At 39.8% G+C, this 13032-nt stretch overlaps 1 protein-coding gene across 1 annotated transcript in view; it reads right to left on the bottom strand.

Annotated features, from left to right (window-relative positions):
• cacna1ab (calcium channel, voltage-dependent, P/Q type, alpha 1A subunit, b) overlaps nt 1-13032 on the bottom strand; it is a 158182-nt gene that overhangs the window by 49602 nt on the left and 95548 nt on the right. Inside the window, 9 exon segments of the mRNA XM_019360310.2 lie at nt 85-168; nt 502-612; nt 701-865; nt 964-1165; nt 1476-1613; nt 2181-2341; nt 2892-2991; nt 12126-12232; nt 12430-12489. Of these exon segments, the coding sequence (XP_019215855.2) occupies nt 85-168; nt 502-612; nt 701-865; nt 964-1165; nt 1476-1613; nt 2181-2341; nt 2892-2991; nt 12126-12232; nt 12430-12489 (1128 nt within the window).

The following is a 13032-nucleotide window of genomic DNA, read 5'->3' as shown; positions in this document are numbered from 1 at the left end:
AGCTGGCCTGTCCTCTGAGCCTCTTTTATATTCAACAAATCATTCTGTATTGTTCATTTGGTCCAAACACTGTACAGCACTTACCCCAAATTCTGTCACTAATATGTCAGTGATGCTTCCAAGGACAGACACAAAATCAAAAATGTTCCAGGCATCTCTGAAGTAATTCTGTCAAGTAAGAAAGACAACAAAACGAGAGATGTTTAAAGATCTGCATCTTTCACAACTTGAAGCCAGAAGGAGGTAAGGAGCCCCGATCCAATAGTGCTGATGTTACAGTAGAGACGAGGCGAAAGGAGGCTGCTAGCATGACTACTGCTCCACACAGTGCACTCTGGGTTTTTCCAGGTACAGGAAAAACATGATCTAGATCTGTCTCCCAAAATAACCTGCTTTATTAATGAATAATAGCATGATACACTGATGCATATAGACTGGGTCAGCCTACATAAGGAAAGTGTGTGTTTTTTGTGTGCAGGTCGTTTTCATTTAAAGTCTCACCAGAGGGCCGAATGCTATGATCTTGAGCACTGATTCCAAGAAAAAAAAGGTGGTAAACACAATGTTGAGGTTCTTCAGGACATTATTGTAGACCATTGATGCACCTTCGAACTGCAGACACACACATAGACAGGAAAGGAATGAGAACGGCATTAGTGACACACGATGCATTATACTTCACTCAGAGGGCGACTTCTACCTTCATCATGAGGACGATGGTGTTGAGCGCGATTAGAGCCATGATGCTGTACTCGAAGGGCGGAGATACCACAAACTGCCACATACGATACTGGAAGCTCAGTTTGTTCTTTGGCATGTGGCGAGTCAGAGGCCTGGCATTGATGGCAAAATCTATACAGGCTCGCTGGATGAGGAGAAGAGAGGGGAGGTGTGTTACGGTTAATTTACTTTTGGCATAAGACATCTGAAAAAGCACAAAGCATCTTTAATCTCTCTCCACACCTCATTTTTTTCTAAGCTGTAGTCCTCCATCATCTTATCGCCCTGTTCCTGGAAGGTGATGATGATGAGAGCCACAAAGATGTTTACAAAGAAGAAGGGGAAGACAACGAAGTACACCACGTAAAAGATGGACATTTCCATCCTGTAACCTGGGCTCGGGCCCTGATTCTCATAGGTGGAGTCCACTGAGTGCTTCAACACCCTAAAAAAAAGGGAGAGACAGAGGAAAAAAGCTAAATAAAAATGTACTGAAAAATATATTATCATCCCCGGCGGCTCAGTTTCACTCATTCAGTTCAGTTTGACATTTTATTTATATACGGCAGCACCAAAAGTCACCAAGAGGAACTTCATATATTATATATCATATATTAACAAGAAAACGAACTTTTTGTGTGCTGAAGTAAAACTTTTGCTGTCACAAAGTAAAATTTGTATAGCAGTAACAAATTTGATCAAAAAATGAGTTTATTATTTGTGTGTGTTTCTGTGTGTGTTTGTAATCCACTCACTGTGGCCAACCCTCTCCAGTTGAGACGGTGAAGAGGGTGAGCAAGGCCCAAGCCACGTTGTCGTAGTGGAAATCGTACTTCTTCCACTCCCGCTTTTCAGCTTTAACTTCATCTTTCTCATATACCAAGTACTCGCCCCTGGTGAGATGGCACAACATGTTGTTTTAAATAATACAAACACATGAAAAACATCAGCCAATATATAAAAATGTAAGTTCACAAAAGCACCATAGCTATATGTATACTCATACTTTCTATTTCTGTTTTGTTTATATTTGACATAATAATTAGTTGGTTGGTCCAGTGTTTATTAATGGCATTTTCCTATTGAAAAAAACAGCATTTATTATGATGCCGAGCAAACTCCTCTAGGTGGCAGTATAGCCATAAGACAATTTCAGTCTACAGACTGAAAAGACGTTCAGACTGTAACATTGATTTCTTGTTAACCAGAGAGAGCATCTGAATTCATGTGGCTCTGGAGATCACTAGCATTCATCCAACATATGAAATATCCTCTAGTTTAAGACTGGGAGGAGACACAAATCCAGGGAGGATTGCACTAGGTAGGACATTTAGAGCAAAAAATCAAATACGCGGATTCACCCACTGAGCTGACCCTTCCAAATGAAGAAGCTCTCTCACTGTCTTCTCATACGTTTCTATGTGGCCGCCAATCTAACTGCGTTTTTTTTCTGAACCCACCTGCAGTCGCGCTCAAACTCCTTGGATTCATCTGTGCAATGGAAGAAGCGACCTTTGAAGAGCTGAACGGCCACCACAGCAAAGATGAACATAAAGAGCATGTAGACAATCAGGATGTTCAACACATTCTTCAGAGAGTTGACCACGCAGTCGAAGACAGCCTGCAGGGCAGAGATGGAGACATTTACAAATGTAGTGAAGCCGTTTGAAACTTCTTGGTAGATGGCAGAGACAATTTTAGAGAAGATTTTTAAAATTCAATTAAATTTGATTGTATTTATATAGCGCCAAATCAAAACAACAGTCGCCTCAAGTGATTTTATATTGTAAGACAAAGACCCCAAAGAATCCCAACAATCAAATGACTCCGTCTAAGCAAGTATTTGGCAACAGTGGGAAGGAAAAACTGCCTTTTAACAAGAACCAGGAACCGGGCTCAGGCAGGGGGAGCCATGTGCTCCACGGGTAAGGGTATTTAACTATAGTTAATTAAAACCAGGAAGTCTGTAAATCATCACAGTGTTTTTGCACTTTGGGGTAACACATTTCAGCTACTTTACAACCTATAAGATTATGAGCCCCTGACAGATGTTGTTTTTCCCTCTTTTGGACACATTTTCAGCTATTTTTGTCACAGTGGGGGAATTCAGTGATTATTCAGTGAGTATAATGTCAGCTGGGAAAGTAAAAGTGATGGGCAAATAGCTCTACCTTTAACTTGGGCAGACGTTTGATGGTCTTAAGAGGTCGCAGCACCCTCAGCACACGAAGGGATTTGATTGTACTGATGTCTTTACTTTTGTTATTCCCCCTAGAGTTGATCCAAGGAATAAAAAAAAAACAATGTTAGAAAAAAATCAGAGCGCCAAGTGGAGAACTGATGGGATGAAACAAAGAGCTCTCACCAAACCCTTTGAAATTATTCAACAATTATATTTCATAAAGGGATGAGGTGGGGTGAGGGACATTTCCAAAACTTTAAAATTGATCTTTTAAACATAACTTCTGTGTTGAAAACTGAAACAAAAACATATGATACGGCCTTGTATAAAAATCATACACACATAATATTTGTGCGGACAGTCGCTTCTTCTGCAGGAAAAGAGTAACTTTGAAGTGCACGTCAAACATGAAACCGGTGGGAGAGAACGTGTTCGGTTGTCTGACCGTTTGGTTTCATGGACATCGAGAAGCATTGCGACCTTTTGTTAAAATCTTCACTATCACACAACAAGACATTCACTCATTCCATACTGACAGGCATCTCCCGGCAGAGTGCCCAGCCAAACCTCTCTCTTTCTTTTTCAGTCATGCGCTGTTAGGTTCTCCAGGAGAAATGGATGTTTCGATTTGGCAACATGAAACGCGAACTTTAAGTATTACATGGCTAGGATTATTTTTGATATAATCCTGAATTTGTTAAAGTTTAATGGACTGACTCAGATACGTTTCACATAGCTTCCTTTTTGTTAAAAACAGCTGTCATGTTTTGGATTTCTCAAAAGAGACGAGGGCAGTAGACAGAGGCTATGTGAGACACTTTGGACATGTGACGTTGCTAGCAGAACACAATATCACATGTCATAACACAAGCAAACACCAGGAGTGTTAAATGAGCCATGAAAGTGACCAGAGGAAATTATCTTGGGCTGAAAGTCTAGCGTTTTCAGTCTTGTGTTTTTAAATGCTTGCTTTACGCCCCAAAATCCATAGCTAAACATTTATTTGTGATTTGTATACCCATATACCAATATCAGTGAAGAAAAACTGAGGTGTCAAGGAACTAAATAGCTCAGTTGATCACAACAGTAAGTGGATGGGCCACTTTGGGTGACAAAAACCAGAGGCCAGAGGCACTGGAGGCTTGCCAAGCCAGTGCAGAAAAGAGGTCGTCCATCAAGAGGGAGCTCTTTAACTATGAACTCAGTTCCTGTGACAGAAAACATAAGACAATTCAATTCTTTGCTGATTGATTGAGTTGGAGCCTTGGCAGTTCTTCGTGTCTGCACAATAGGGTTTGTGTAGGTGCGTGTGTGTGAGAGAGCGGGACTAAATCGATAATCAATGGGAGTTCCCCTTTGAAGTTGACTCGAACTGAGGTCTCTCTATCCAGGCAGCTTTAAAGTATTAGAGTAAAGCCAAGTAAGGCCAAAGGTGTTGGGAATTAACAATATCCCTGCACATACAGACACGCACAAGATCTCACACATGCACACTAGCATAATAGCAAAGGCAACAGTCCTTTTAGTTTATTGACTGACATATGAATAAACTTTTTTGGTATTCTGCCAAGTAAAATGATGTATGACAGAAAGGGGAGCTCGTTAAAAAGCGAAATAAAGTTAAATATAGTTAAACACCTGTGATCTGTGAAGGACTATAAAGTCTCTTCTTGAGGCCGACAACTCTCACATAAAAATATCACAAAATACTTCATTGTATTGCACTTCAATGTGGGATTATCTATGACATTATCTATTGATAGAAAGTTGCCTAATTTAGCCCAAAGGCACATCTATAGGAATAAGCTGTATTTCACTTTCATCTGTGTAGCAACACAACCACACCAGTAGAGTCTTGTGAATATTCTACGTAGGACTATTTCTGGGTGACAAAACAAAAGATACCAGACTCAACACAATGGGTTTTCCTGACCAGCAGATGGGCAAGAGCCAGGCATGACATTTTCTCTTTGTTAAACCACAGAATGCACTTGCTCAGAAGCTTGGCAGTGGTGTTTGTAAGGTATAGAACAATAACTTTTCCTGTGGGAGTTGCAAATTTTGCTAAATCACATTAAAATTGTATTGGTATTCTTTTGGCAGAAACTGGCAGAAAAAAATGAAGACAACACTGAAGTGCCAAGAACTCGAGTTTTACCGATTTTCAGATACTGATACCGATATTTGGCGTGTTCAAAAGCCAATATACGGAAAAAAACAACAACATTTGCTGTTGCAATTTAGCTAAAACAAAAACATAAATTCTAGGAAATGAGGTTAGAATACAGGCCAATAACACACACACGCACAAAAGGTTTATAGCCTCCTTTACAAACAGCTTACAAAAAGTGGGTGTGGGTGGGGTGTCACTTTGATACTATTGTTCTGGTAATTTTAAGTTGTGCGTTCATTAAACAAGGTATTAGAGCTTTTTTCAGTTAAAAAGCGAGCTACAAATCAAAGCCTTTAAGTCAAATCTGCTGAGGTGTTTAGATGGTTTCCTGTGGTTTGTGGACACAGAGATGGAAACGAGAACAAGTGTAAATGATACGGCGAGAATGAGTATGGACGACAAGAACAGTAAAGAAAGAAAGAGAGAGAAGCCAATTTGACCCGGTGGTGGAGAAAAGAAGACAGCAGGATAGAGCAGGACAGAGGAAGGACTTTACCCGCTGACGCTCCTGTTGAGTTTCCCCGAAGATGGAGACAGCAAGAGTCAGGGACAGCGACAGAAAGAAAGACAGAGAAAGAAGACGAGAGAGAAAGGAAGAGGGGGAGGGAAGGGAAAAAAGACATAGAAAGACACAAGCACACGCGCACACACAGATACACACACATACACAAAGAGGCCAACAAAGACAGACACAAGAGAGAGGGGGTTTGGTAGAAACAGGAAAAAATACATTCACATGAGAGACAGACAAAAAAGAACAGCAAGATGGGCATACCTGCATACCCGATTACAAATACACACCCTCCACCCATCAACACACCCACGCATGCACACAGATTATTCCTTTCCATGCCCATCTCTTGTCAGCATAAAAAACGCCGAATGGGATACTGAAATACCTGTCAGCTAGAATATCACTCAAAAGTTTAGTGTAACTTATCAGAAATACACTATACTTAATGACTAAAGGAATCAGTAATCATATATTACTTATGATTCTTAATGGAATATGTACATAGGCATACAGAAGCCCATTTTCAGTAACCACCACTCTGTTTTTCCAGCGACACATCGCATTACCTAATGCAAATTCCATCCATCTATTTTCTTATCCATGTGTCCAACCCTAATGTAAGCTTATTATATTAAAATGATTATTGATCTGAATATTTATTGAGCCAAAAACCACTTTACATTTGGCTCATTGGGGCTCTGTAGCATTAGGCAATGTTGGCTTAATTACAGTCTTAAATTTTCACCTTGAAAAAAAAAATTTTTTTTAGTTTAAAAAAAGATTTAAAAAGAAAGTTTGCAACAGGGTGTACTACTCCTTTGAGAAAAACTGGTGGTGTTCTGTGAAGGACGTACTACAGGCTGTCACATTAAAACTTTTCATACTTTTTGGGCCATACTGTTCATTCCTTTGAAAAAATAATACTTTCATAGTTTTCATTTTTTGTCATTTTGAAACAATAATCAAACACATATTCTCCAAACCAGCTGGCAAGTGTTCTTTTTCTGTTTTTAAATCAGCACAACAGTTTTCAGTGCTGACCAAACAGAAATGATTTCTAATCATTGGTCTTTTGAAAGGATTGTACTGATATTTATACTTAAGCTGCTTTACTTGATTTAGCTTAATATTTTCAGTTTAACCGAGCTCCTTTTCTTAGCTTCCTGAGCTATGTTTTTGTCCAGGAAACACACTGGAACAGTGCTGGAATGATTCTTTTAAAATGGGCTGTATGGCTTTATGTAGATATTCCCTTAAAAATGATAAATGATTCATGGTAAATACATTCCCTCACATTTTATACTTAACTGTTTATCAAGTGGTCTTAAGAAATAACTTTCCAGGCTTTCTGAAGATTTCATTAAGTTTTTATTTAACATTGGCTCCTTTTTTAATACTCGATTTTAAGTCCAGTCCTTGTACCTGACCTTTCTCAGAGGAATGTTTTGGGGTTTGTGTTGTTTCTTTGTAAAAACCACTTAACACTGACTATGAGTTATTCACAGATAAAAATAGCATCTAACTCAAGGAATAAACCAGTGTTGTGGCTACACAATTTTAAAATCATTTGTTCACATTTCTGTAGCTGAAGCTACTAAAAAAGCCAAAGATAACACAGTTTGATGTGGAAACAGGGAGAAAAGGCTGAGGTATGCTAAATTACACAAGAACTGGACTGAAAATCAGTGGCGACACGCCTTATGGAGTCATGAATCTGAATTCTACTTCACTGAAGCAGTCTCGGATCATAGTAATATATTATGCTAATATAATATGAGCACATAATGCAATGCTTTTATATTTTTTAGAACATTTAGGCTCATGCTTGACAAACCAATCGAATCCAATAAAAACAGGGGCTGTGTAATTTATTAAATATTACTACAACTCTTGAGAGTAGATTCTGTAACATGACACATAATGTAAAAGATTTATATTTTAAAATAAAATATAATAATATAGTTTTGTTGAGCCTCTTTATGCCTCCTTACGTTGCAGCAATGTACCTTTTATTCCATCAGCGCTGCTTTACTCTCAGGTACCTCACTGAGCTCTGCAGTTATAATAAGAGCAGTTCTGTGAATCAGGCCCCTTGCTGAGACTCTAGACGTGCAAATCTTCCCTCCCTCCTGGCTGTCTTTTGCTGCGGCCTGCTGTGCTACCATCTCTATGAAGAATTACCTTCACGGCTGGAGGAGGAAACTCAATTGCTGCATCCATTTACACCAATTCTTATCTTATCACACCATAATGATCAATTAGACCAGGCCTACAGCACAAATTGCCCTCATTAGATCTGCAATCAAATCTAGCGGGATTTTATCAAAGCTTGTTTTGCATGCAAATCTACACAGGAGAAGAGAAAGGCGTTAAATCTTTCCAAGTGGCCGGTTCCAGGTTTTCTTGACACGTTAGAGCGCATAGGCATATACTCAGGACATTCATCACGAGCGGACACTCAAGAAACCAGGATTTGTGTGTACTGTCCCATACACACACACCGTCAACGGGAGAGGAAAGACACTTTCACAGTGTACTGTGAGTGCATGCAGATTTCACTAATGACACTGCATCATTCAGCATTTATTTTGGAGAATGAAAGGTGCCAAAAGCATGGTTGTTGTGTTCAAAACCCATAGAAATACGAAGCCATTGTACTGCGACCATGCTAAAAAACCCTCTGTACAATGGTTCTGTGATGTACCTGCTTTTAAAGAATGTCATGCGTCAAAGTGGAATTACACAGGTGGGAGTGAAGCCTTCGCCCCCTTAAGTAAAAATGTCTGGTAGCTCAGCCCTGAAGCGGATGGTAGGATTGGGGGGCAAAGGAGAAAACTACAAAGAGGGCGGAGAGAGGAGGTGAAGGTGTGAGGGGCAATGGTGCGAGAGCATCCTAAAGAGAAACGGGAAGGGTGATTCAAGAAGTAAATAAGGGGAGGAGGCAGCTGTAAAGAAGTGGAGAGGAGAGGGGAGGAAGATCAGTGCAGGGTGCAGGAGGCATCTTCTTTTCAGTGGCGAGTCAGGCTGGGGAGGGTGCAGCAGTGGACTGATTTTTAACTTGCCATTACAAATTTATCATCCATCTGAAACAATTGGACAGTTTGTGTTTCTTTCTAAAGTGGTGGAAAATTGTCACCTTTTACTATTTATGTATTTTGCTATTTATATTTGTGTGTGTTTGACATCATCCTTGCCCAACCAAAATAATCCAAAACCCGGGTACAATAAGTGGTGCTGGATTAGTGCTTTTAAAGGTAAAACCAATTAAAACTTTATAATCAATTAGGTATAAAAAAGTTACTGTTTTTATTCCTATTAATATAATTTTTTGTTAAAATCTTTAAAAATTAACTGGGAACACCTTTTGTTTTGAACAATATCTGAAATATACCATAGCTGGAGTGCTTCACCAACAGTGTGACAAGTTCAATTTGTATAGTCATGCCTTAAATTTGATACCTTATTTTCTCTATGCTGTATTTGCCTGCATGTGCAGTTTCCCTGGTCAGCTAGCATCTACTCAAATACTGACCAGTGCATGTGTGTTCATTCACCCTTCAGCTACACCATTACTAATACTATGTTACCCTGTCTTTGTCCTCCTAAAATAAGGGAAGGATACGGGACTTCAGGGAGCCTGGGATGTTTGTTAGCTATGGATCTTTTGTGGGTTTGTTGGGAATTTGGAAGCCAGATCAATGCTTCAGGCTTTTTACAGACACACTTATGGGCAGTTTTTTCCTACCTTATTCACTTCACCTATTAGATCGTTAAATTTTGTGGCTGATTGATATGTATGAATGATTGTACATAGTTGAGCTGAGCTGATTTTGTGATGATTTAGAAAAGAAGCTAGTAATTGTTCACATTGGCCGACAATTCTACTTTCGGGCCTTATATCATGAATATAATGTTTGGTATATTCTGTGTCTTCAGACTCAATACAAAGTGTCACAAGTTTTGCCATTAAGATCAAATGTGATTAAGTGTCAAGAATTAATCAAAGACTCGAAGGATATGGTAACAGCTAGCATGAGATTTAATCTGTAACAGTGCAATCTGTCTAATCTGCGTAATCTGTATTGATAATCTAAATCCACAAAATAATAATTTGATAAAACAAAAAAGCTTTAGTACTCTCATTAAATATAGCTCATGCCATCATTTTATGGTTGTCAGGATGCTAGAATTTCAGATTTTATACCAATACCCAGTTTAATACTTGATACTATTTTCGATACCTCTGCAGTAAAGAAATGAGTAAAGTTTCTTTTCTCCTTAAGTTATTTTTTTTCTTCATATAACCTGTTTTAAAAAATGTTCTTCATAACAAAAAAATGGTTGGATTGCTGTTGTGATTTTCTGAAATAAAAAAATAACAAAAACAAATTTTCACTTCATGTCACATTCTGATTTCTTAGCGCTTACGTTTTCATGCAGTGGTGCTGTCTCTAAAATACGCTTCATATTTAATCTGAACACTCCCTTACAGTAGCTATTTGCTCAGATACAGATGCCATATTTAGGAGATAATTCTTTGCTTAAAACATCATGAACATAGCTCTTAGTGATGCTGCCTACTGTCCATCACAGCATGTGTTCATGTAGACACTAAGTAAGACATGCAATAGGCATCCAGAGAGCTGAGGAGAATGCATGTTTTTATTTTCTACCAAACACAAACACACAAATGATCCCTTCAGCTGTATCCATCGCAATAACTTCTAATAAATCATTCCATCCACTACACCCTGCCCCAGCATGCCTTGCTTATTACCCTCCCATGTACTTTCCTGGGTCGTGCAGAAAAAGGAGAGTTAAATACCTGTGCCTCCAGTTTCATTAGCATGGTCAGAATGGTGGAGGAGTATGTGTGTACATTTGAGTGTGTGCTGGCAAAAGAGAAGTAAGGAGGGACGCTGAGGAGATGAGTCCTTCCTGGGACAAGTGTTCTTCCAAGTGGCGGACGGAGAGCCTGGGCAATTAAAGGGTTAAAGGTGTCTGGGGCGCCCTCACCCCCACGGAATGACCAATTTTGACCTCCGGACAGGGGCGTGGGGAAGAATGACGAGGTGGAGGATGTTGGATACAATGAGTTTTGGAGAGTGGAAGCTTGAATGGTGCCTTTGGTGGAATCTGACTAATCAAGGGCAGATTATAGGAGTTGTACTCAACAAAGATTGGAGGTTGTGGTTTGTGGGATTAACGGCAAGTTAGGGATCAATGGGCAACACCTCTTTTTAACATACAGCATGAAAATACAAAGCAAGAGTACTCTACAGCCGGATGTGAACCATACGACGAGCAACTTTGCACTATTTCAACAACGTTGAATAAATCCGCATTTAATCTGATGGTGTTCATTTCTAAATTGAGTACCATCAGATTTTCTTACATTTCTTCCACTGTATCTTTGTGCCAAATGTATTTTAAATATACATCACATTCTAGTATTATTACTTAGTTCCTAAAAATGTTCCTCTGTAGTCCACCCTTAGATATCTCAAAAACAGAGGATGAATCTTACTAATTTTGATGATTTCCCTACTTTTCCTGTGGGAGTTCTCATGGCATCCACCCAGGGGCTGTGGTTCAGTACGGAGAGGCCAACTAAGATCATAGAGAGCAGTACAGCACTCCCTTGCTAGGTTACTCTCTCTGCCATATGTTAGGAACAACAGAGGTGTAGGTGATGACACTGAGAAAACGGGTAGGTGAATATAGAGAGGAGGAGGTACTGATATGAGAGAGGGAGTTGAAAGGCGTTTGCTAGGACAAGAAGGCATCAGCAGGGACATGGGCTGAAGAGGACCTGGGGGGAGTGTTGGTAAGCAGGGCTTGGGGGATCTAAGTCAGGGACTGGGATGCAAGAAAAGGGAAGGAAGGAAGAAAGAGATGACTCACGGCCTGGTTAGAAGGAAATCAGAGTGGCATGGATTGGCAAACAGGGAAAAAAGGGATCGGGAGCAAGGAAGATTTGGGAGGAGAAAATGTTGATAAGGAGCAGGTTGCACTTTATAGTTTATAGACAGTTATGATTTGGGAAACTGTTATAGTGGTTGAAATGAAGATGACAGTATAACAAAAAGCCTCTTTAAATAAAAGATGGTGATGATCTTTTAAGTGTGAAATATCAGGGATACATTTTAGTTATGGATCGCTGTCAGTTGTCGAGATGAAGGTGGTGACTGAACATCGAGAAAGACCTGCTGATATGATGACACATGTGATGGCGACCAATACAGAAATAGAGATGAAAATGGAAAGGAGGCGACCTACAGAAAACAGAAATGACTGGGAAAAAGATGGACAGAAGGAGAAACGGGAACAGAGCGAAGGGGATACTGGACAAGAGGGGATGATGAGCTCTGAAGCAGAGCAGACTGAGACAACAGGAGGGTGAAAGCTGGGCCTCACCTAGTGTATTGGACGTACACGGCTGACTGACAAAGGTCTTTCTGTCAATGGTTAAATGTGTGTGTGGGTGTTGAAGGATAGTGGAGTATATGAAGAGGAGGATGGGGAGGGGAACTTACGTGAAGGCGAAGGCCACCAGAGCACCACTAACCACTATAAAGTCCAGAATGTTCCACAAGTCACGGAAGTAGGATCCCTCGTGGAGAAACAAGCCCAGCACCACCATCTGGAAGACAAGGAGCGTGCTCAGCATGATATATACACATATACACACATACACAGGGACACAGACTTTACCCTCTAAAGCACGCTGGCCTTTACAGATACAGAAACACACACACACACACAGAGGACGCCTCATACAACTGCACAAAAAAGGCTCAAAATAGAGTCACACACAGTCGCACTGTGATACTTTGTTACCTTGATCAACATTTCAAATGTGAAGACGGCTGTGAAAACGTAGTCAAAATTACGCAGCACCTGCGGAGGGACACAACACCATGAGATAAATTAACATATTAGAGAGAGCAGATGAATCAGAGTGAGAAAAGATGCGACAAACGGAGGAGACATTAGCAAAGGAAAAAAAGTACACACTAGAAAGGCAATAATCCTAGTTCTAAACCTATTTTAGGTTTCCATTTATTCCAACAGCTCAATCACAAAATCCACTTGCCGTGAGTAAGATTATTCATAATTTTTTCTCCTTTGTCACAATATTTCTTTTCAGTGTTAACCTATCCTCCACATTCTCTAAATCTTGATTTAATGTAATAACAGAGAAAAAAAGCTACTAAATATCCAATCTCCATAAAGAGATGTGTTGATGCATGATCAGTCATCCAGGTAAGGAAATACGTCTTTATGGAAATCCCAAAAAGTTGATTCTGTTCATTGTGATGTAGCGTTTTCAGTGGGAGAAACGTTTCGTCACTCACCCAGGTGACTTCTTCAGTCTCAGCTGACGGCAGGTTTTCCCAACACTCCATTTACATAATGACTAAAACTAGCACAAGTGACGAT

The sequence above is a fragment of the Oreochromis niloticus genome, linkage group LG6, assembly GCF_001858045.2.
Source record: "Oreochromis niloticus isolate F11D_XX linkage group LG6, O_niloticus_UMD_NMBU, whole genome shotgun sequence".
NCBI classification, from domain to species: domain Eukaryota; kingdom Metazoa; phylum Chordata; class Actinopteri; order Cichliformes; family Cichlidae; genus Oreochromis; species Oreochromis niloticus.
Note: the sequence above shows the minus strand (reverse complement) of the source record. Positions and strands in the feature narration are given on the sequence as shown.